The following is a 24,786-nucleotide window of genomic DNA, read 5'->3' on the forward strand; positions in this document are numbered from 1 at the left end:
GACCCCCCCCATCACTCACCCTTCCCAGTACACAGCCCCCCCCCCCACATCACTCACTCTTCCCAATACATAGCCCCCCACATCACTCACCCTTTCCAATACATAGCCCCCCACATCACTCACCCTTTCCTATACACAGACCCCCCCCCACATCACTCACCCTTCCCAATACACAGCCCCCCCCACATCACTCACCCCCTTCCCAATACATAGTCCCCCACATAACTCACCCTTCCTAATACACAGACCCCCCCACATCACTCACCCTTACCAATACACAGCCCCCCACATTACTCACCTTTCTCAATACACAGCACCCCCACATCACTCACCCTTCCCAATACACAGCTCCCCCACATCAATCACCCGTCCCAATACACAGCTCCCCAACATCAATCACCCTTCTCAATACACAGCCCCCCCACATCACTCACCATTCCCAATACACAGCCCTAGACATCACTGACCCTTCCCAATGCACAGCCCCCACATCACTCACCCTTCCCAATACACAGCCACACACATCACTCACCCTTCCCAATACACAGCCTCCTCACATCACTCACCCTTCCCAATACACAGCCCCCTCACATCACTCGCCCTTCCCAATACACAGCCCCCCACATCACTCACCCTTCCCAATACATAGCCCCTCACATCACTCACCCTTCCCAATACACAGCCCCTCACATCACTCATCCTTTCCAATAAACATCCCCCTACACCACTCATCCTTTCCAATACACAGCCCCCATCACTCACCTTTCCCAATACACAGCCCCCCACATCACTCACCCTTCCCAATACACAGCCCCCTCACATCACTCACCCTTCCCAATACACAGCCCCCCACAAGACTTACCCTTCCCAATACACAGTCCCTCACATCACTCATCCTTTCCAATACACATCCCCCTACACCACTCATCCTTTCCAATACACAGCCCCCAACATCACTCATCCTTTCCAATACACAGCGCCCCACATCACTCATCCTTCCCAATACACAGCCCCCCCCCACATCACTCACCCTTCCCAATAAACAGCCCCTCACATCACTCACCCTTCCCAATACACAGCCCCCCACATCACTCACCCTTCCCAATACACAGCCCCCCACATCACTCACTCTTCCCAATACACAGCCCCTCACATCACTTACCCTTCCCAATACACAGTCCCTCACATCACTCATCCTTTCCAATACACATCCCCCCACATCACTCATCCTTTCCAATATACAGCCCCCCACATCACTCATCCTTTCCAATACATAGCCCTCCACATCACTCACCCTTCCCAATACACAGCACCCTCTCAAGACTTCCTTTCCTCAATACACAGCCCCATACCACTCACTTTGCATAATTCACCTTCCCCAGTACAGGGCTCACTATATACTTACTATCAGCAATAGAGACCCCTCTTAACTCTCTGGGAAAGAACATACAGTAAACTTAGAATTTCCCTGTGAACTGCTGGTGGCACAATGCATTGTGACACACTTTTCCCACAAACTCTGCTGGTGGTCGCTGGATATTGCATATTCATTTAGGAATATTACATGCCTTTCACAGTTTGAAGATGGGGAATAGGGTCAGGAATAGTGTCAGCTTTCACCAATGCTTATACCATATTCATCTCACATGCAGCTGCGAAACTCAGACACAAGCATCATATGAGCTAGCCATACAGTGTGTAAGATGTGGGAATTATGTGTATATACAACTGGTAATATCATTGCATGTGCACCGTATTCAGCATGAATTCTGCAAGAGACAGAAGATTAGATATAAAGGAAACACAAAAGCGTCTTTAGTGAAAAAAAGTGCCTCATTTATTTAAATTACAACTCAAAGTTGTATGAATTACTCAACAAATCCTGTTTTTTTCCACAGGATTTTACAAGGAGCATGTAAAATTAATGTTTTTTTTTTTCTTTTCTTAAAAAAAATGCATGTGATACAGAGCGGGGAAAGTGCAGAGCAGCCCAAGATGAGCATTCACAGGGCTCTTGGCTGCATTTAGCATTTTGTTCATGAGTCAATTCAAAACCAGCATTTATAGCTTCAGTCGCGATGTAACGCATTCTTGCTTATTCCTTTATTAGAAACGTAATACTTGGGAAATGCGGTAAAATAAAAACAAAACAAAAAAACCCTACTCTTCAGGCTTTACATTTCAGGGCAAGCATACATAGGGCTATTTTGTTGCACGTTCTCAAAATAAATAAAATGATAATGAGGTGGCAATTGTTACCCGTGCTATTCCCTAACATGCCGTTTTCCTGACATTTTCTGCAGAACACGTTTGTCCATACACAATGTTTACGCCACTTTAAAAAAGAATCTGGAAAACGTAAAACAGCTGGAACTGGTGACTAAAAATAATGTAGGATTTGGACTTAAATTTGGAATTTTTAAAAATAAATAAAAACCCAATAACAGGCAATGACTGGTAGAAAAAGGGGAAAACAAAATAGTTATCGCAAAAATAATTGGCAGATATTGCAGCAATACTCCTATTACCACTTTATAGCGTAATAGTTAGTTCTCATGTGGGTAATTGGAATTGGACCAAGGGTCTGAACTTCTCCTCCCGATAGTTGGGGTCCACATTCTCCAGGGATCATAAGTCTGTCCTGGCATGCTCTCAGGGCTGTGAGAAGCAGAAGCTGAAGGAGAGCTGGAGGTGGTACAGGTACTTTCAGCTCCGATTAGATCAATGCCAGGCAGAGGGTTTGCTGGAGTGGTGTATTGAAGGGTCATGTTCGGATTACTGGACCATATGGAACTGCTGAATGGAGTGGTTGTAGACCACAGACTACCGGTGTTGCCAAGGATGGACTACAGAGAGAAAACATTAAACAAACCAATTATATAATTTGTTTTTCATTTACATGCACAATTTACCAATACATCATTTGAATAGAGCTAAAAAAACAACAAACACCTGGACATTGCAATGTTTTCAGAAGAACCTAGTGCCTACACCACTGGCTGAGCCCACCTCACGCCTAGGTCTTCATACCCAGCATGGGCTATATAGTACAGGTACAAGTGTCAAGAATAAAGTAAGAAGCGTCTGTTTAAAAGCTATACATTTGTTAAACTCAACAGTTTAGAAATCTTAAATTAGTTGCTATAAATACAGATAATGAATGCTATGAACTAAACATGAGGCAGGACACTGTTACTGGGCCCCTAACTATGATCAGTGTTCAAACTCTAGTACCTAGGCAAACAGAATACCACACCACCTTTCACAGGTGACAGTGGAGTCATGTTCTGAATGATTATTAACCCTTATACGTAAAATAAGACCACTGGAAAACCGTAACCTCCAGCCCTTATAAGATTTCACTAGAGAGTGAAATCTTGCATACTATGGGGTATATGCAATTGCGGTCGAATTCCCGAAATTGTCGAATTTCGGGTCATTTTCGACCAAAAAAAAAAATTCGCCTATGCAATTCAGTGCTTTCCGACCAAAAAACGGACTTTCAAAATTCGACTTTTTGAAATTCGAATTTTTGCAAATTCGACTTTTCTGCAATAATACAAGTGCTGCAATTCGACCAAAGCATATTCAATTCAAGTTTGGAAATTCGACAGCAGTGCTTTTAGACAGCAAATTCGTCATTTTCAATCCGCCACACTTTGGAGGGTGAAAACAAATAAAAAAATTTTAAACATGTTTTTTTTTGTGTTTTTTTTTTTTGGGAATAGCAGATCTATTTATATTAGAAGGGATTAGGTACTTTTTTTTTTATTTTTTATTGCTGGAACGGAAAAATCCTTAAAAAAAATGGCGTGGGGTCCCCCCTCCAAAGCATAACCAGCCTCGGGCTCTTCGAGCTGGTCCTGGTTCTAAAAATGCGGGGGAAAAATTGACAGGGGATCCCCCGTATTTTTAAAACCAGCACCAAGCTCTGCGCCTGGTGCTGGTGCAAAAAATACGGGGGACAAAACGAGCAGGGGTCCCCCGTATTTTTCACACCAGCATCGGGCTCCACTAGCTGGACAGATAATGCCACAGCCGGGGGTCACTTTTATACAGCGCCCTGCGGCCGTGGCATTAAATATCCAACTAGTCACCCCTGGCCGGGGTACCCTGGGGGAGTGGGGACCCCTTCAATCAAGGGGTCCCCCCCCCCCCCCAGCCACCCAAGGGCCAGGGGTGAAGCCCGAGGCTGTCCCCCCCCATCCAATGGGCTGCGGATGGGGGGGCTGATAGCCTTTTGTGATAATAAAAAGATATTGTTTTTTCCAGTAGTACTACAAGTCCCAGCAAGCCTCCCCCGCAAGCTGGTACTTGGAGAACCACAAGTACCAGCATGCGGGAGAAAAACGGGCCCGCTGGTACCTGTAGTACTACTGGAAAAAAAATACCCAAATAAAAACAGGACACACACACCGTGACAGTAAAACTTTATTTCATACGTCGACACACACATACTTACCTAAGTTCACACGCCGACATCGGTCCTCTTCTCCATGTAGAATCCACGGATACCTGAAAATAAAAGATCAATATACTCACCTCAGCCATGGTCCAGAGATACATCCACGTACTTGGCAAAAAAAGAAAACGAACACACGGGCCACCGGACTGAAAGGGGTCCCATGCTGACACGAGACCCCTTTCCACGAATGAGACCGGTCAGTGACAGCTGTCACACAAAGGTCTCTAAAGCCAATCAGGAAGCGCAACTTCGTTGCGCTCACCTGATTGGCTGTGCGCTGTCTGAACTCAGACAGCGCATCGCACAGCCCCGTCCATTATATTCAATGGTGGGAACTTGGCGGCTAGCGATGAGGTCACCCGCCGGTCAGCGGCTGACCGCGGGTAACCCCACCGCTAGCCGCTAAGTTCCCACCATTGAAACTAATGGAGCGGCTTTGCGATGCGCTGTCACAGCAAAGACAGCGCACAGCCAATCAGGTGAGCGCCACGGAAGTAGCGCTTCCTGATTGGCTGAAGGGACTTCAGTGACAGGAGTCACGTGATGTCCCGGCATTCGGGAGAAAGGGGTCTGATGTGAAAGCATGGGACCCCTTTCAGTCCGGTATGGAGCGGGTATTTGCGGTTTGTTTTTTTAACAAGTACGTGGATTATACTCTGGACGTGGATGTATCTCTGGACGCTGGAAGGGGAGTATAATTTTTTCACAGGTACCCTCGGATCGTCGGAGACCGTGGCAGTCGGCGTGTCAACATAGGTAAGTATGTGTGTGTCGGTAGTGTGTAATAAAGTTTTACTATCAAGGTGTCTGTGTACTGTTTTTATTTGGGTATTTTTTTTCCAGTAGTACTACAGGTACCAGCGGGCCCGTTTTTCTCCCGCATGCTGGTACTTGTGGTTCTCCAAGTACCAGCTTGCGGGGGAGGCTTGCTGGGACTTGTAGTACTGCTGGAAAAAACAATATTCTTTTCATTATCACAAAAGGCTATCAGCCCCCCCCCATCCGCAGCCCATTGGATGGGGGGGGGGGGGACAGCCTCGGGCTTCACCCCTGGCCCTTGGGTGGCTGGGGGGGGGGGGGGGACACCCCTTGATTGAAGGGGTCCCCACTCCCCCAGGGTACCCCGGCCAGGGGTGACTAGTTGGATATTTGATGCCACGGCCGCAGGGCACTGTATAAAAGTGACCCCCGGCTGTGGCATTATCTGTCCAGCTAGTGGAGCCCGATGCTGGTGTTAAAAATACGGGGGACCCCTACTCTTTTTGTCCCCCGTATTTTTGGCACCAGCACCAGGCGCAGAGCCCGGTGCTGGTTTTAAAAATACGGGGGATCCCTGCCCAATTTTTCCCCGCATTTTTAGAACCAGGACCAGCTCGAGGAGCCCGAGGCTGGTTATGCTTTGGAGGGGGGACCCCACGCCATTTTTTTTCCGGGTTTTTCCCGTTTTTTAAAATCGCGGCAAAATCAGCCAAATCGGCCGATTTTCGCCCGCGGTTCTGGCGAATCCGTTTTTCATTGAATATGGTGAATTCCGGCAGCCACCTGCCAGAATTCACCTGGCGAATTGAGTCGGGAAAAAAAAACGGCGAAAAATTGCCGCGATTCGCCGTGAATTGCATATACCCCTATGGCTTTATACTATGGCACAATTAGAACAAGGTTTTATATTATTATTCTTACACCTGGGCAGGTCCAGCGAGAAGACCAGTGACATGTTTTGGATTATCATCAAAAGCAGGATAGTAGGCATGTAGTAACTACCAAGGAGCATCGTGGGAAGACTGCCAAGGAAACCTATACTGTACCTTGCATTTCTATGTATGCTTGCATTAGTAAGAGTACATAAATTCATACTGAGGTAAAATTAAATGACCTTATACTCTAATTAAAAGGTCATGATCAAACTAACATTGCAAGCTACAATGATAGCTTACAGAATGTATAATGTACACTGTCACACAAATCGTTTTTGACATTGCTGCAAGTGGAGTTATCCATTTTACATAGCAGCGAAAACAGCAAGCACGGATGAAGTCAGTTTGTAGACATTTCGAATTTCAGATAAAGCCAAAGCAAGAGGGGAGGAGCCAGCTGCAGCCCACTTTCCAGTCAGCATGTAAGGTGAGGAAATGGTGACACCAGCTGCCAGCAACTGAGTGTTACACAGAATTTACTATGTACATAAGCTACCATCTGTGGAATTACAGCAACCTTGTGACTGAAACCGGAGCGGAGGTCCAGCATTACAGAAGTACACAGCATGTCAGGAAGCTGGCAGGACAGGGGCAATGTGATCTCCTGTAATGAGCTACACATTGACCTGTCTGTCAGAAATGATTTAGTGAATTATCTAAAGAAAACTCCCCTCCTGTGTGAACACAAAGGTTGTTGACTTTCTATCTCTAAAAAAATGTTACACAACTTAAAGTACTACCAAACAAGTGCATTTAAAGTGGACGTGTCACCATTTATAAAAACACTGGTGGACAGGTACCCCTTCTCCCACACATGATGTGGGGCATGTTTTAACTTTATGTCCAGCTGTATGGTGCATTAAGGGTTATATAATGAATGTTTTGATTGGTGCAGGGCTCCAATATACATACAATACACTAGCAAATATTCAAATGTTGAAAATAGAAATGTACGCAACATTGGTGTCCAATGGAAATTGGGACAGCCCTAGCGGCGTTATTCTGCTGCTCCAGCTCAGTTTGCATCAGCACCACTTTCCTACAGGGTTAGTAGGATTCAAAAAATTCTTCAGGTACTTGCCCAGGAGTTTCCAAGGAACAGAAGTAACACAGTTGAGCTTGATGAGCTGTGGCTGTAGCAGGAGTATATGAAGACCGCTTCATCTGAATTACTCTACCTAGCCAAGTTAAAGGGACCGGGACACTGCCTGCTGCTCTGCAGGCCTTATCTAGAGTACGTGGTCAGGAGAACCCAGACAAGAAAAGCTGCAGTAGTTACACACACCACTTGAAGCAAACTGTTGCAGGATCAGGTGAAGGAGCCTAGCAGGGATGGTCAGTAAGCAGAATACTGGCCGTTAGAGGATCACAGCTGTAGAAAGCAGCAAAATATTTATTCCGCAAACTTTCTATTTATTTGCCTTTTACATTCCCCCCACTGAAAATAAAGGAGATGGATGAAAAGCAATTTACTTTGTTGTTGTCTCTCTCTCTTTCAGAGTTAGCAATAAACAGCAACAAAAAACCACTACGTTCCACAGACTGCTACAAAACCTGTGTACTCACGGATGTCACATGGGTTGGGGATCCAGTGCTGGTTGGCCATGTGGGTACAGAATCCACAGCAGGAGTATCCCAGATTGAGGAAGTTGATTCAAAATCTGTCCATTTCTTCTGAGGCTCATGGGTGTATGTATTGCGGGGAAATGAAAGTTTGCTAAAAACCTCTGTGATAAAAAGAGAAAAATATGTACTGAGTTCAGGAAGTCCACTAAAAGACTACTCGAAAAAACTGTAATGCAAGATCAATTATGTAACACACAGGTGTTTAAACATAATGGGAAGAAATATATGGGATAATACATCCCATAGTTTGCGAAGGCAATTAACAAATCAAAATGATTCAGAACTGTACAATAATTACTAACCTCCTGTTAAGTTAAAGGAATTGCTGGAGCCGAAGGTAGAGAATGAATTAAGTGGAGCATAATCAGGGCTGTTGGGACCAGTGATCGGACTCCACAGACCCGAACTAAACATGAAAGAGAGTCTACAATGAGCATCTTCACAACAAATATTGTAAACTCATCTAGCAGTCAGACTTATCCAGTAAGCTGGTCCTCACTGCCCCAAATGCCCAAACTGGATGTCATGTTAGACATAAATGATTGAGGCCCATGCTGTTTTACAAATGTTAAAGAGACTGTGTACTATTTAAAACAGAGCCATTGCCGGAAACCTAAGGGCAGAGCACGCAAATATGTACGATAACTAGCTGACAGCACTGAGGCCACTGAATGTACAGTATACTGTTGCATTATAGAATAAACTACGCATAAACCAGAACATTTGCACCACATGCAGTATATTTTATTTGTGTTTGCTATATACTGCACCAAAAAGTGGAATGCTCAGTGCTACTACAGGATAAAAAGCAACAACTAACTGTTAAATAGCGCCCCACAATTTTGTTTGTGTATATACACAAATAGTGTCAATAATGAATATAAAATTGTCCTGGAAGACTGCGCATCCGTAAACACTATGTGTGGTAGTGATAAATTGAAGAAAAGGAAAGAAGAAAAAACGGAAAGCGCTGAATTCCAGGAAATATATAAAACGATGAGAGCCAACAATTCAAAATTGATACAAATTTATTAATATTATAAATCAAAAATAAAATATAGAAATGAAAACTGCATGTAAAACCTAAAGAAAATGGGTTATAAAACACCTCTGTATACTCTGTATCTAGACATCAGATAAGCATAAGTTCATATTAATGATGAATGAAGAAGATGTCCATAGTTGATATAACACCGATGAATGCTGTGCAAATAGCCGGCAAATAGAGAAGTGAATGCAGTCCCGGAATGTAGCTGGCTAAGTAAAAGAACGTATAACAGCTGGCAATTATATGAGGGACTGTGATCCCAGAGTATTATTTATTTCAAACCACCTGGTTCAAGGTGACTGTTTTACCTCTCCTGTGGGCTGGCGATGGGCCGAGCGTCCTCGACCTGATGTCCTGCAGTGCCCACTTGCGCTGTGCAGCGTGATGGAGATGCAGATGATAACCCGGGTATAAAGGGTATTGCCAGCGTTGTGTTATAGAGCCGCGGCCAGCGGTAGTAGGAAGCTTGGAAGCACTCGTACCGGAGCAATGCAAATGGTGTATTAGTAATGACACCGGAGTAGAGGTGAGCTGGAGGCGGAGTCCTAACGCGTTTCGTCACGCTCCACGTGACTTTGTCAAAGGTACCTGGCCGCGGCTCTATAACACAACGCTGGCAATACCCTTTATACCCGGGTTATCATCTGCATCTCCATCACGCTGCACAGCGCAAGTGGGCACTGCAGGACATCAGGTCGAGGACGCTCGGCCCATCGCCAGCCCACAGGAGAGGTAAAACAGTCACCTTGAACCAGGTGGTTTGAAATAAATAATACTCTGGGATCACAGTCCCTCATATAATTGCCAGCTGTTATACGTTCTTTTACTTAGCCAGCTACATTCCGGGACTGCATTCACTTCTCTATTTGCCGGCTATTTGCACAGCATTCATCGGTGTTATATCAACTATGGACATCTTCTTCATTCATCATTAATATGAACTTATGCTTATCTGATGTCTAGATACAGAGTATACAGAGGTGTTTTATAACCCATTTTCTTTAGGTTTTACATGCAGTTTTCATTTCTATATTTTATTTTTGATTTATAATATTAATAAATTTGTATCAATTTTGAATTGTTGGCTCTCATCGTTTTATATATTTCCTGGAATTCAGCGCTTTCCGTTTTTTCTTCTTTCCTACTACAGGATAATACAGCGCTCAAGCAGGCAAGATGTTAAACAGGTGTCCTCAAATTAGATGCAAGATTTAAAGTGCTTCTGCGTAACCGCGTGATTCAGTTAATAACGCACAGAACATGGGGCCTAGTTCAAACCGGATTGTAGATGTGCTAAATTTACCACATCTACGATCAGGCACACTGACATGCAGTGGAGACGCCCAGCACAAGGATAGTCCGCCCCGCATGTCAGGCCCTCCCTTCCCGCAGAAGTACAAAAGCATTGCATAGCAGCAATGCTTTTGTACTTCACGAGTAGCTCCCATCCATCGCAGCTCCTGCGCGCTGGCAGGGAGCTACTCGTCGCAGCGGCTGTGTGTGACATTACACAGCCGCCACGGCCCATCCCCCCGCACGGTCCGGGCATGCCTGCTTTGCCCAGCCTGCGCCCCCTAAAAACGGCAGGCCCGCCCCCCTCCCACCCAGAGACCCCCTCTGGATGTCAATCAGGTAGAGGCAATCGCAGGGCTGAGGACAGCCGTCGGCTTTCTGCCATGCGCTGGCGCATCCGTAGTTCAAACCGGATCGCTGCTGTGCGAACACGCACAGCAGCGATCAGGTATGAATTAGCCCCATGGTCTCAGAAAATACATTTTATAGTTTCTACTTTGAAATTGCTTATCATCTAGGTTCCAATATTACATTTGCTATGTGCCAGTATAGCATAAAACTAAGTATCATTTTCTGTATAAACTATTTAATACATGAAAACAGATATAAAACAAATTACAGTTAAATATTCAGATATGGTGGTCCAAACATTTCAGTATTGACAGACATTGGAGGATAATTTCCATTCTATTAGAATTCAGGAATTTCTAATTGAGGGGTCTTGTTATTAATAAAATATACCAATTATAAATCCTATAAGGTCAATACAGATTTTTTTAGTTAAGCAATTTACCTTTCTGGGGTTTCACCGAACACCCAGTACCTCTCTTCTAGAGTGGCAGTCCAGCGCTGCTGGTGAAGGGTCACTGTGGGTCATGGTGAAATGCAAGGGAAGTAGGGGCACATGCAAACTGTGTTTGACCCATTACCGCTTAGCATGTCCCGATTGGCTGCATATGGTAATGCCATCTCAAATTGGTATTTTCAAGGGTTGGAAAAATGTAACTTTTCATTGCTTGGTGCACTGTGTAAAGCCTCTGTCAACATAGATGTATATGGGAAGGGGGGGGGGGGGGGGGGGGTTGGAAGCTAAGATCATATGCTCTAAATAGGTGAGATTTTTTTTTTTGATGGATGAATAAAAATTAAGAGATGCATCTTTGATGAAAGGGTTTTGCTCAGCTCAATAAATAATACCTTGAACATGGGCACCATTTATAGAAACAGGTTTATTAGGAGCCTAGTACTATATGTGGACTGCTGGAAAATAAACCTAAATAAACCTACGTTTAATGAATTTATGTCTTACCTATCAGAGGTATCGCTGTCGATGGAGGGATTATGAGACATACTGATGTTGGCAAGTATGTCACTTTTAGCAACAGATGATTTTGATAACCCGCTGCCGCCGCCACCTATTTTCGACCAAAAAGAAAAAAACAGAATATTGAGGGAAGTAGGAAGGTATGAGACAAAGTACAGTATGGCATACATGTGTTATTGTATGGTGACACAACAGCAGCGGAATAGAATGGCAAATGATTACCTGGATTCTTGTCATATCCTGCAGCTACAGCAGCAAATGTAGGATTGCCATTCCTTCCAGGTAGAGAGGATGCTTTAGTCAGCTTATGTTTAGTGACAGTAGAATTACTTCTTAATTCACTACAAAAAAAAAATCCTTTGTTACTTATAATATAAAACTAAATAATAGACTTAGCAAAATAGCTGGCACATCTAGTCTGACCTTTTTTTACCCTATCGTTACCTCAAATCCTATTAGATCCCTAGTTGGCTGGTTGGTGGCAGTGTATGGGAGAGCAAACAAAAATCACCTGCTGGCTGCAAATGCTGAACATAACAAAAAATAAGAATTTACTTACCGATAATTCTATTTCTCGTACTCCGTAGTGGATGCTGGGCACTCCGTAAAGGACCATGGGGAATAGCGGCTCCGCAGGAGACTGGGCACAAAAGTAAAGCTTTAGGACTACCTGGTGTGCTCTGGCTCCTCCCCCTATGACCCTCCTCCAAGCCTCAGTTAGGATACTGTGCCCGGACGAGCGTACACAATAAGGAAGGATTTATGAATCCCGGGTAAGACTCATACCAGCCACACCAATCACACCGTACAACTTGTGATCTGAACCCAGTTAACAGTATGATAACAGAGGAGCCTCTGGATAGATGGCTCACAACAACAATAACCCGATTTAGTTAACAATAACTATGTACAAGTATTGCAGACAATCCGCACTTGGGATGGGCGCCCAGCATCCACTACGGACTACGAGAAATAGAATTATCGGTAAGTAAATTCTTATTTTCTCTGACGTCCTAGTGGATGCTGGGAACTCCGTAAGGACCATGGGGATTATACCAAAGCTCCCAAACGGGCGGGAGAGTGCGGATGACTCTGCAGCACCGAATGAGAGAACTCCAGGTCATCCTCAGCCAGGGTATCAAATTTGTAGAATTTTGCAAACGTGTTTGCCCCTGACCAAGTAGCTGCTCGGCAAAGTTGTAAAGCCGAGACCCCTCGGGCAGCCGCCCAAGATGAGCCCACCTTCCTTGTGGAATGGGCTTTTACATATTTTGGCTGTGGCAGGCCTGCCACAGAATGTGCAAGCTGAATTGTATTACAAATCCAACGAGCAATAGTCTGCTTAGAAGCAGGAGCACCCAACTTGTTGGGTGCATACAAGATAAACAGCGAGTCAGATTTTCTGACTCCAGCCGTCCTGGAAACATATATTTTCAGGGCCCTGACTATGTCCAACAACTTGGAGTCCTCCAAGTCACTAGTAGCCGCAGGTACCACAATAGGTTGGTTCAGATGAAACGCTGAAAACCACCTTAGGGAGAAAATGAGGACGAGTCCTCAATTCCGCCCTGTCTGAATGGAAGATCAGAAAAGGGCTTTTACAGGCTAAAGCCGCCAATTCTGACACGCGCCTGGCCGAGGCCAGGGCCAACAGCATGACCACTTTCCATGTGAGATATTTTAACTCCACAGATTCCAGTGGTTCAAACCATTGTGACTTTAGGAACCCCAAAACTACATTGAGATCCCAAGGTGCCACTGGAGGCACAAAAAGGAGGCTGTATATGCAGTACCCCTTTTACAAACGTCTGAACTTCAGGAACTGAAGCTAGTTCTTTTTGGAAGAAAATTGACAGGGCCGAAATTTGAACCTTAATGGACCCCAATTTTAGGCCCATAGACACTCCTGTTTGCAGGAAATGCAGGAATCGACCTAGTTGAAATTCCTCCATCGGGGCCTTACTGGCCTCGCACCCGCAACATATTTTCGCCAAATGCGGTGATAATGCTTTGCGGTTACATCCTTCCTGGCTTTGATCAGGGTAGGGATGACTTCATCCGGAATGCCTTTTTCCTTCAGGATCCGGCGTTCAACCGCCCTGCCGTCCAACGCAGCCGCGGTAAGTCTTGGAATAGACAGGGTCCTTGATGGAGCAGGTCCCTTCTTAGATGTAGAGGCCACGGTTCCTCCGTGAGCATCTCTTGAAGTTCCGGGTACCAAGTCCTTCTTGGCCAATCCGGAGCCACGAGTATAGTTCTTACTCCCCTCCGTCTTATAATTCTCAGTACTTTTGGTAAGAGAGGAAGAGGAGGGAACACATACACTGACTGGTACACCCACGGTGTTACCAGAGCGTCCACAGCTATTGCCTGAGGGTCCCTTGACCTGGCGCAATACCTGTCCAATTTTTTGTTTAGACGGGACGCCATCATGTCCACCTTTGTTTTTCCCAACGGTTTACAATCATGTGGAAAACTTCTGCTGAGGAAGTCTGTTTCCCAGTTGTCCACTCCCGGAATGAACACTGCTGACAATGCTATCACCTGATTTTCCACCCAGCGAAAAATCCTTGCAGCTTCTGCCATTGCCCTCCTGCTTCTTGTGCCGCCCTGTCTACGTGGGCGACTGCCGTGATGTTGTCCGACTGGATCAGCACCGGCTGACCTTGAAGCAGAGGTCTTGTTTGGCTTAGGGCATTGTAAATGGCCCTTAGCTCCAAGATATTTATGTGAAGTGATGTCTCCAGGCTTGACCACAAGCCCTGGAAATTTCTTCCCTGTGTGACTGCTCCCCAGCCTCGCAGGCTGGCATCCGTGGTCACCAGGACCCAGTCCTGAATGCCGAAACTGCGCCCTCTAGAAGATGAGCACTCTGCAACCACCACAGGAGAGACACCCTCGTCTTTGGTGACAGGGTTATCCGCTGATGCATCTGAAGATGCGATCCGGACCATTTTTCCAGCAGGTCCCACTGGAAAGTTCTTGCGTGGAATCTGCCGAATGGAATTGCTTCGTAGGAAGTCACCATTTTTCCCAGGACCCTTGTGCACTGATGCACTGACACTTGGCCTGGTTTTAGGAGGTTTCTGACTAGTTCGGATAACTCCCTGGCTTTCTCCTCCTGGAGAAACACCTTTTTCTGGACTGTGTCTAGGATCATTCTTAGGAATAGAAGACGTGTCGTCGGGATCAGCTGCGATTTTGGAATATTAAGAATCCAACCGTGCTGCCGCAACACTACTTGAGATAGTGCTACCCCGACTACCAACTGTTCCCTGGATCTTGCCCTTATCCGGAGATCGTCCAAGTAAGGGATAATTAAAACTCCCTTCCTTCGAAGGAGTATCATCATTTCGGCCATTACTTTGGTAAAGACCCGGGGTGCCGTGGACAAACCAAACGGCAGCGTCTGAAACTGATAGTGACAGTTCTGTACCACAAACCTGAGGTACCCTTGGTGAGAAGGGTAAATTGGGACATGGAGATAAGCATCCTTGATGTCCAGAGACACCATATAATCCCCTTCTTCCAGGTTTGCAATCACCGCTCTGAGTGACTCCATCTTGAATTTGAACCTTTGTATGTAAGTGTTCAAGGATTTCAGATTTAAATTAGGTCTCACCGAGCCGTCCGGCTTCGGTACCACAAACAACGTGGAATAATACCCCTTTTCCTGTTGTAGGAGGGGTACCTTGATTATCACCTGCTGGGAATACAGCTTGTGAATGGCTTCCCATACCGCCTCCCTGTCGGAGGGAGACGTCGGTAAAGCAGACTTTAGGAAACGGCGAAGGGGAGACGTCTCGAATTCCAATTTGTACCCCTGAGATACCACCTGAAGGATCCAGGGGTCCACCTGTGAGTGAGCCCACTGCACGCTGAAATTTCTTAGACGGGCCCCCACCGTGCCTGAGTCCGCTTGTAAAGCCCCAGCGTCATGCTGAGGACTTGGCAGAAAACGGGAGAGGGCTTCTGTTCCTGGGAACTAGCTGTTTGCTGCAGCCTTTTTCCTCTCCCTCTGCCACGGGGCAGAAATGAGGAGCCTTTTGCCCGCTTGCCCTTATGGGGCCCAAAGGACTGCGCCTGATAATACGGTGTCTTCTTATGTTGAGAGGCTACCTGGGGTAAAAATGTGGATTTCCCAGCCGTTGCCGTGGCCACCAGGTCTGTTAGACCTACCCCAAATAACTCCTCCCTTTTATAAGGCGATACTTCCATATGCCTTTTGGAATCAGCATCACCTGACCACTGTCCTGTCCATAACCCTCTTCTGGCAGAAATGGACAGCACACTTACTCTTGATGCCAGTCGGCAAATATCCCTCTGTGCATCACGCATATATAGAAATGCATCTTTTAAATGCTCTATAGTCAGTAATATACTGTGACTATCTAGGCTATCAATATTGTCAGTCAGGTAATCCGACCAAGCCACCCCAGCACTGCACATCCAGGCTGAGGCGATTGCTGGTCGCAGTATCACACCCGTGTGAGTGTATATACATTTTACTGCTTTCTGTCAGCAGGTCGCTTAAGGGCGACCGTATCCGGGGACGGTAGTGCCACCTGTTTTGACAAGCGTGTGAGTGCTTTATTCACCCTAGGGGGTGTTTCCCAACGTGCCCTATCCTCTGGCGGGAAGGGGTATGATGCTAATAACTTTTTAGGAATTAACAGTTTTTATCGGGGGAAACCCACGCATCATCACACACTTCATTTAATTCCTCAGATGCAGGAAAAACTACAGGCAGTTTTTTCTCACCCAACATAATACCCTTTTTAGTGGTACTGGTATTATCAGAAATGTGTAAAAACATTTTCCATAGCCTCAATCATGTAACGTGTGGCCCTACTGGAAGTCACATTCGTCTCTTAATCGTCGACACTGGAGTCAGTATCCGTGTCGGCGTCTGTATCTGCCATCTGCGGTAACGGGCGTTTTAGAGCCCCTGATGGCTTTTGAGACACCTGGACAGGGACAGGCTGAGTCGCCGGCTGTCTCATGTCATCAGTCTTTTGTAAAGAACTGACACTGTCACATATTCCTTCCATAAGCTCATCCACTCAGGTGTCGACTCCCTAGGGGGTGACATCTCTGTTACAGGCAATTTCTCCGCCTCCACATAATTTTCCTCCTCATACATGTCGACACAACGTACCGACACACAGCACACACACAGGGAATGCTCTGATAGAGGACAGGACCCCACTAGCCCTTTGGGGAGACAGAGGGAGAGTATGCCAGCACACACCAGAGCGCTATATATATATATATATATAGGGATAACCTTATATAAGTGTTTTTCCCCTTATAGCTGCTGTATTGTTATACTGCGCCTAATTAGTGCCCCCCTCTCTTTTTTAACCCCTTTCTGTAGTGTAGTAACTGCAGGGGAGAGCCAGGGAGCTTCCCTCCAACGGAGCTGTGAGAGAAAATGGCGCCAGTGTGCTGAGGAGATAGGCTCCGCCCCCTTCTCGGCGGTCTTTTCTCCCGTTTTTCTGTGGAATCTGGCAGGGGTTAAAATTCATCCATATAGCCCTGGGGGCTATATGTGATGTATTTTCGCCAGCCAAGGTGTTTTTATTGCAGCTCAGGGCGCCCCCCCCCTAGCGCCCTGCACCCTCAGTGACCAAAGTGTGAAGTGTGCTGAGGAGCAATGGCGCACAGCTGCAGTGCTGTGCGCTACCTTGGTGAAGACAGGATGTCTTCTGCCGCCGATTTTCCGGACCTCTTCTTGCTTCTGGCTCTGTAAGGGGGCCGGCGGCGCGGCTCTGGGACCGGACTCCGAGGCTGGGCCTGTGTTCGGTCCCTCTGGAGCTAATGGTGTCCAGTAGCCTAAGAAGCCCAATCCACTCTGCACGCAGGTGAGTTCGCTTCTTCTCCCCTTAGTCCCTCGATGCAGTGAGCCTGTTGCCAGCAGGTCTCACTGAAAATAAAAAACCTAAAACTAAACTTTCACTAAGAGCTCAGGAGAGCCCCTAGTGTGCACCCTTCTTGGTCGGGCACAAAAATCTAACTGAGGCTTGGAGGAGGGTCATAGGGGGAGGAGCCAGTGCACACCAGGTAGTCCTAAAGCTTTACTTTTGTGCCCAGTCTCCTGCGGAGCCGCTATTCCCCATGGTCCTTACGGAGTGCCCAGCATCCACTAGGACGTCAGAGAAACTGTTGTTCCAAAAGGTTGGTTTAATGAAACCTAATTAAACAAATCCAACAAGCCAATTATGTTCCAGTGTGGGGGACAGTTGGGAGCGAACACGGTCTACTACGGTCTACAATAATTATAAAAATGAAAGAAAAATGTGTGGAGATCCCCGAGTTTTAGTCACTACTGGCACTTTCAGGTCAGTGCTGGTAACCCCCAAATTAGGGGAAAACCGACATGGCTTCCCCCTGACATTAGGATAAACAGCACTGGGCTCTGCCAGCCTGGCCTGGTGGAATCACAGAGTGGAAAACCACTGTGTGGGTGTGTCCACACATGATTCCATAACAGTTGGCAGCAGGGAGGTCTTCGCCAGGGGGCATGTTTGGCAAGCAGGCCATACCGGGACTTGCATGTCACCAAAAACAAAATGTGCTAATTCTATTTTTATTACCTCAAGACCATACTCACCGAGTTATACCAAGGAGGGGTATAGGGTCCCCCTATGGGGAAGTCAGCCATGGTGTTAACTGGCCTGGGGCTTGTTTAAAACCAGATGGGGACTGCTCCACCAGCGCAGGCTGGCAGAGCACAGTACTACTCATACTGAAATCATCGGGGACATCAAGCAGTTTTCCCCTTATTTAGGTAATCAGCACTCAGCAGTCATTTTTACTGCAAAAACCCACAGGTAATAATCATATTATAAAAAACAACCACCAAACAGTCTGTTAAGCCAAGATAGTATTTCCTGTGTGCAGGAATGCTGCTGTAATGTCTACTTTCTTTATTCTTATGATCTGTTTTGAAGTTTACGTTTATTCTATTAGAAATGTACACAGTATGAAATAATGCACACTGTTTTACACTACTGTTCAATATATAGTTACAATGTTGCTATCATAAGGATGAGCCCTTTGATTTAGGGTTTTAAGACAGAATATTGTGGGTCAGCAAACACAGTTATTTATATTGCAGGGATTGATCTCCCTTTATTTCCTCAAACATAAGTATACCACTATTTGATTATGTGTAATGTGATTTATAAATTGTGATCACAGTGTTGGAATTATTATGAGACAGCTGTATTGTATAACTGTTAGTATATGACTACCTTAACAGCTCCCTCTTGCTGTGAATTTATGAATACATGCCCTTTCAGGTCTGGTAATGAGTATACATTACTCTAATTCAACATGAGGCGATGCCCTCAAATATCAGTATTGTAAGGGTTAATTACCCTCTTTTTCACATATAGGGACGCCTCCTTATACGATTCCAAATAAATAATTACAGTATTAGGATTATCATAATCCTGTTATAATGTAATCTGCATTGAACATATGTAGGTATTCTTTTTATAAATGTGACTACACTGTCCTTCCACTGTGTAATTAGCAATGTATGTCCTCTCAGGTCTCACAAGTGATGCAGTGTGGACACAGTGCAGTCAGATTAATCACTTCCCCCACTTTGTATAGCTGCACGGTTATCCTTCCCAGGTTTAGTCAGGCAACATATGGTGTGGACACAGTATTTTACAGTATTGCTATGGACATAGGGACACAGCGGTAGAGCCTGCACACGTTAAGAGAACCTGCCCTGACAAAGTGGACACTGCAAAGTGTGGGCCGGTTCTCTTAACCTGCATACAGGCTCTGCCACAGAGGGCATTGATAACTACACAGTGGAAGGAGAGTGTAGTCACATTGTTAATGTAGTGCTAGCACCCCCTAGCTAAGACTATTGCATATGTAAGTATCTTAAAATGATGGCGATAGGGGCTATGTATTTAACTTGTTATACAATCCTGTGCGGTTAGTTATTTTTTATTGTATGTAAAGTTAAGACAGCATGCAGTACCAGTGCTTTGTATTTGTCCATTTCTTAGTACCAGCACAGACTCCTTGATAGTGATGAAAGGTTTAGTAAATCAGGACCACCGTATAATTAAATCATTACATAACATTTATGCAGCAATTCAGAACTGGAATATCTGCTAAATAAGTCGCTCGAGTGTTTAAAATTTTAAGAGGGCCCAAAATCAAATTTTGATCTTTACCTAAGGGGACTTTGCGTTTCCAATGACCCAAAATAAAATGGCGTCAAGACAATTAGTTTGGGCTCACACATTTTTGCATATTTGTCAATTCTGTGTCTGCTACAATATTCTTTACTAATGTAATTACTACGGGAGAACACATGCCATCTGCTCACCTGGATTTTCAAGAAGTTAAGTTGGAGAAGTAAGCAAGAGAGTAATCTTATTAGAACAAGTAGTGATGGGTGCTGAAGATTCTGGTCATACTACTTACGGATTGGTTGTGCTGTTCACAATGCTGCTGTAGCTGCTTCTTAGCCCGTAGCACAATGATGGGGGTGGCGAGGGAGAGGTAGGAGCTGGTGATATTTGCCGTTGTTTTAAGAAGTCATCAGCATTATGGGTTTGTACAGACAATTTGTACAGGCTGTCTGCTGCTATAAAAACATTAAAAGGGGACATGTTACAGTATGCACTAAACGGTGGCATACTTTACTGTCTACCAGACACAATGTGACCCAAAAGAAGTCAATGAAATGATTCGACAGATAAAAAACCCTCTATTTACATCGTACAAAGTCACTGCATCCACTATAGGGACCTTTAAAAAATGTTTTTGGCACAATATGAATTCATTTTAATTGTGTTTGGAATTAATTGAATAATTGAAATAATTTTTCCATATTTACTTAAGGGGTTTGAAAAGTTCCATTTACATTTAATGTGGAAAGTGTTTGAAAAAGAAACTAAGGTGGATTATGAACACAGAGAAAGAGCTCTAGTAACCAGACACTTTAAGGGAATAAAAGGAGAAGATGAAAATGAATGAAAGCATTCACAACCATGCAGCCTATAGCATATGAAACAAAATCATTAAACTCCTATACCAAGGAGAGCGATGCAAGCGTCAGTTCCATGTCCGGGGGTTAACATACATGTACCACCAGCATGCTGTACAAGGCAAATACAAACAATGGCGGACAGGTAAAATATAGAACTACAGCCCGTAACATACCATGCTGCTATATACTACTATCTAAGCATGATTAACACTTTCATCTTTTTCCAAGCACCCTAAAATACTATAAAAGGTGCAATGTGATTTTAGTCTCTTCCCTTCAAAATAGTATCAAGAGTGCAAACAAATTTCTGGTAATGTCAGAGATACTGTATATTTGATCTAATATGATAGTGTGGAATACAAGGCACAACTTCTAGCAATAACATACAACTTTACGTGCTCCTCAGTCTACACTAAGCCTATCTTCCCTTTCTCTGCCCATGGGAGTCATGGCCCGCTGCTCTTCTTGCTGTACACCTAGTCTATGGACTTCAGCACCACCACTGTTTGTCTCTTGTCTGGCATTCCTCTCACCCAGTTTCCTCACGTCCGTTTATTATTCTCAACTCCAGAGCACATTTCCCACTTCTGCCATTTCAATTCCACCTCAAGTCACCGGCTCAACGATCACTATAGAATCTAATTCGGGCTACTCGCCCTCACATAATAAAGCACTACATTGCCTCTGCAACGTCTTCATCACTTCTCCTTATGCACACCCACCACCCATCAGCCTGACTTGTGCTGCAGCTCCCCACTGAATAGCAACTCCCTCTGCTGCCTCAATGACTTGACATGAAGCTCCATACTTATCTAACTCACCGCTTATGCCCATTGAGGCCCTCTCCCAACCTCCAAAGTTTTAGATTCTTGATAACAAGCTATTGGGTAGTGGACATGCCTATTATTTGTCCCTTACCCAATAGCTTATGCACAAATTTTATGGATTTTGTGGTTCATTTATGCTTGTATTTGATGCAGAGTCATTTATCATCCTAAACATAGACATTTGATATTTGAATGGTTATTATGCTGTAAGCTGAATACCCAAGAGGTCTGAGCAGTGAAAGTGCATACTCACAACTGCCTTTGTGAATTGGCACAGAGTCCCACTCTGGCGGTGGGGAATCTTTCTCTCCTTCTGAACTGCTGGTGTTTCCTAGTTCCTGACCAGTACGACTAGGAAGAAGTTTCGCCAGCATTGACTGCCTGTTCTCCACTAACTTACTCTTGGTACCTGCACAAGACATTAACATGCCATGCTCGTGTGAGAGGCTGCCATTGCATAGTTAAAGTTATAGGCCACTCTAGAGAAACCACAGGGCTGTTAGGTGACAAATGCCCAAAGGCTCAAACATCCAAAACTAGAAGAGACAAAATAACTACCTCTTGCTTTCTGAAGGTTTCTTGGCTTTGAACCATTCACTAGAGAGTGCTGCACAGAAATTTTGGAGAAGTTTTTATGCTGTTTGTTTTCCAGTGGAGTGGTGTATGGCAACTCCAAAGAGCTAGAGAAAAAAAAGAGATGCCTAGATGAAATTATATTATTAGCACTATTAAACATTTAGGGGTCTATGCACTAAGACCTGGGGAGAGATACAGTGGAGATAAAGAGGTCTGATTGGTTGCCATGGGCAACTTCTCCACACTTTTCACTGCTTCATAAACAGACCCCACAGTATCAACCAATCATCTCCTAACTGTCATTTTTCATACACAGCCTGTAACATGGCAGCTAGAAACTGATTGACTGGTACTTCATCTCCATCCACGTTCTCTCCAAGGCTTCGTACATAAACCCATTAGGTCAAAATAATGCTCTCGTCTGAGTGCCAGAAAGGCTTGTGTAATAGCAGCATTTCCAGATGGTCTACTATGTTATGCCGGCTGTTGGGATCCCGACTGCCGGCAGCTGAGCAAGTACAAAAGAGCCCCTTGCGGCCTCGCTGCGCTCGCCACGTGTCGTGGACCCCCCAAGAGGGAGAATAGTTGTCGGTATGCCGGCTGTCGGGATCCCATCGCCGGTATGCTGAGTGTCGGGATCCCGACAGCCAGCATATCAAATGCTTCCCTTTCCAGTCACTCACCTGGGTTTTACCTCTATGACCGTCTCCTTTTTGCTGGTGCCAAGCACTTTCTTACTCTTTTTTATTTTACAGATCTCACTCTCTGGCTTTTCAGTAATGCCTTGTTTTCCCTTTATTTTATCAGGCTCCTGCATCAGCAAACAAAATGACAACATCAAGACACTTATATGTATAATTATACAAGGGGTTAAGCTGGGCACACACTATACAATTATCTGGCAGATCATCTGCTAGATCTGGCTGGTTAGAATGAAAATCTGGTAATCGATGAGAGCAAATGACAATCGACCATTTGCTCCATAATAATGGAAAACTAACAAAAACTGTTGTTCAAATTGGTTAAACCCGTGATTTAACCAGTTTTATCTGAATGAAAAGTTTTGTTTATTTTTAAGTTTTTTGAAGCAAATGATCCGATTGTCATTTGCTCTCATCCATTACCAGATTTTCATCCCAACTAACCAGATCTGGCAGATCATCTGCCAGATAACGGTATAGTGTATGCCCAGCTTTATTAATATAACTCTCAACAGCTTATTGTTTAACATAGACAATATTTCAACACTGCTATAAAAGAGCTATGTATGGGGAACTGCAAGATACAGCAACACGCTCACCCGGGGTGACAGAACTGTAGGAGCATACAAGAGAAGACCCTAATTAATATTGTTTACATCAAGAAAACGGATTTTGTATCCAGTAACAGCTAAGATAGCCATACAACTTATGTAACTGGGGTACATTGACTGCTGGAGTCCCAAGGGGACTGCTCTGTGTGTGACCACCATGCAGCCCCACCCTTTCAGTCAGTGTATGAGGAACATGGTGACAAGATGCAGAGGGGCAAATATTGTAAACCAGATGGAAAAATCAAGTCATACAGATAGTGTTCACTCTAGGAGTGAAATGGGGCAGGGCGCCGGAGTCCGGGGGCACATGTGTGCGCGCGCGGCGCGCTCGAAATGGGGGCGCGGCCACGCAAATTAGGGGGCGTGGCCACGCCTCCGTCATTTTAGGGGGCGGTGCGGCCCACAGACGCTACTATAGAGAGCGTCTGTGGCCGGCGACGTCACTGTTGGGGGCGTGCCCAGCACCTCCGTCGGTGCTGGGCTTCCCCCAGCCCTCTCCCAATGCGTGAATGGATGCCGCGCACATGCGCACGGCATCTATACACGCCGGGAGGGCAGGGAGCGGGCGGCTATTCTAGCAGGGTGCCGCAAAAGGGGCAGGGCGGGTTTTGCCTGTTAAAAAATGGGCAGGGCGCGGCGCCCTGCTAAAACAGCCTAGAGTGAACACTAATACAGAGAAGACCCGAGTCGCAGAATACAGGATGAGTATCCCTTACCAAAATGGGACCAGAAGTATTTTGGATATCAGATTTTTCCGTAGTTTGGAATAATTGCATACCATAATGAAATATCATGGCGATAGGACCCAAGTCTAAGCACACAATGCATTTATGTTTCATATACACCTTATACACACAGCCTGAAGGTCATTTTAGCCAATATTTTTAATAACTTTGTGTATTAAACAAAGTTTGTGTACATTGAGCCATCAGAAAACAAAGGTTTCACTAACTCACTCAAAAAATTCTGTATTTTGGAATATTTATTATTTTGGAATATTTGGATATGGGATACTCAACCTGTAATTATTTTGTTAGATACAGGTTGAGTATCCCATATCCATATATTCCGAAATACGGAATATTTCAAAATACGGACTTTGAGTGAGAGTGAGATAGTGAAACCTTTGTTTTTTAATGGCTCAATGTACACAAACGTTGTTTAATACACAAAGTTATTTAAAATATTGTATTAAATTACCTTTAGGCTGTGTGTATAAGGTGTATATGAAACATAAATGAATTGTGTGAATGTACACACACTTTGTTTAATGCACAAAGTTATAAAAAATATTGTCTAAAATGACCTTCAGGCTGTGTGTATAAGGTATATATGAAACAAATGCATTATGTGCTTATATTTAGGTCCCATCTCCATGATATCTCTTATGGTATGCAATTATTCCAAAAAACGGAAAAATCTGATATCCAAAATATCTCTTGTCCCAAGCATTTTGGATAAGGGATACTCAACCAGTAATATAAACAGATATATGGGAGCTGAACAGATATAAGGGAGATAAAGGATTAATTTTAGAGTCATGAGCTGTTCAACAACACAGAAGATCAGTCTTTGGGGGAGATTCAAATGTTTGAA

The 24,786-nt window shown here is 44.8% G+C and overlaps 1 protein-coding gene across 5 annotated transcripts in view; it reads right to left on the reverse strand.

Moving 5' to 3' along the window:
- Positions 1 to 1,814: 1,814 nt before the first annotated feature.
- TMEM131 (transmembrane protein 131) overlaps positions 1,815 to 24,786 on the reverse strand; it is a 554,400-nt gene continuing 531,428 nt past the window's right edge. For 2 of the 5 annotated variants that reach the window (XM_063953320.1, XM_063953318.1), the window contains 9 exons: positions 22,562 to 22,689; positions 21,861 to 21,982; positions 21,556 to 21,711; positions 19,908 to 20,070; positions 11,673 to 11,791; positions 11,436 to 11,541; positions 8,088 to 8,191; positions 7,726 to 7,886; positions 1,815 to 2,846 (listed from right to left, as the gene is read on the reverse strand). In XM_063953320.1, coding sequence (XP_063809390.1) covers positions 2,547 to 2,846; positions 7,726 to 7,886; positions 8,088 to 8,191; positions 11,436 to 11,541; positions 11,673 to 11,791; positions 19,908 to 20,070; positions 21,556 to 21,711; positions 21,861 to 21,982; positions 22,562 to 22,689 — 1,359 coding nt within the window. In that variant the 3' untranslated portion in view covers positions 1,815 to 2,546. The remainder of the gene's footprint in view (positions 2,847 to 7,725; positions 7,887 to 8,087; positions 8,192 to 11,435; positions 11,542 to 11,672; positions 11,792 to 19,907; positions 20,071 to 21,555; positions 21,712 to 21,860; positions 21,983 to 22,561; positions 22,690 to 24,786) is intronic. The other 3 variants (XM_063953319.1, XM_063953322.1, XM_063953321.1) reach the window with 3 other exon arrangements.

The sequence above is a fragment of the Pseudophryne corroboree genome, chromosome 2 (genome assembly GCF_028390025.1).
Source record: "Pseudophryne corroboree isolate aPseCor3 chromosome 2, aPseCor3.hap2, whole genome shotgun sequence".
Lineage (NCBI taxonomy): Eukaryota > Metazoa > Chordata > Amphibia > Anura > Myobatrachidae > Pseudophryne > Pseudophryne corroboree.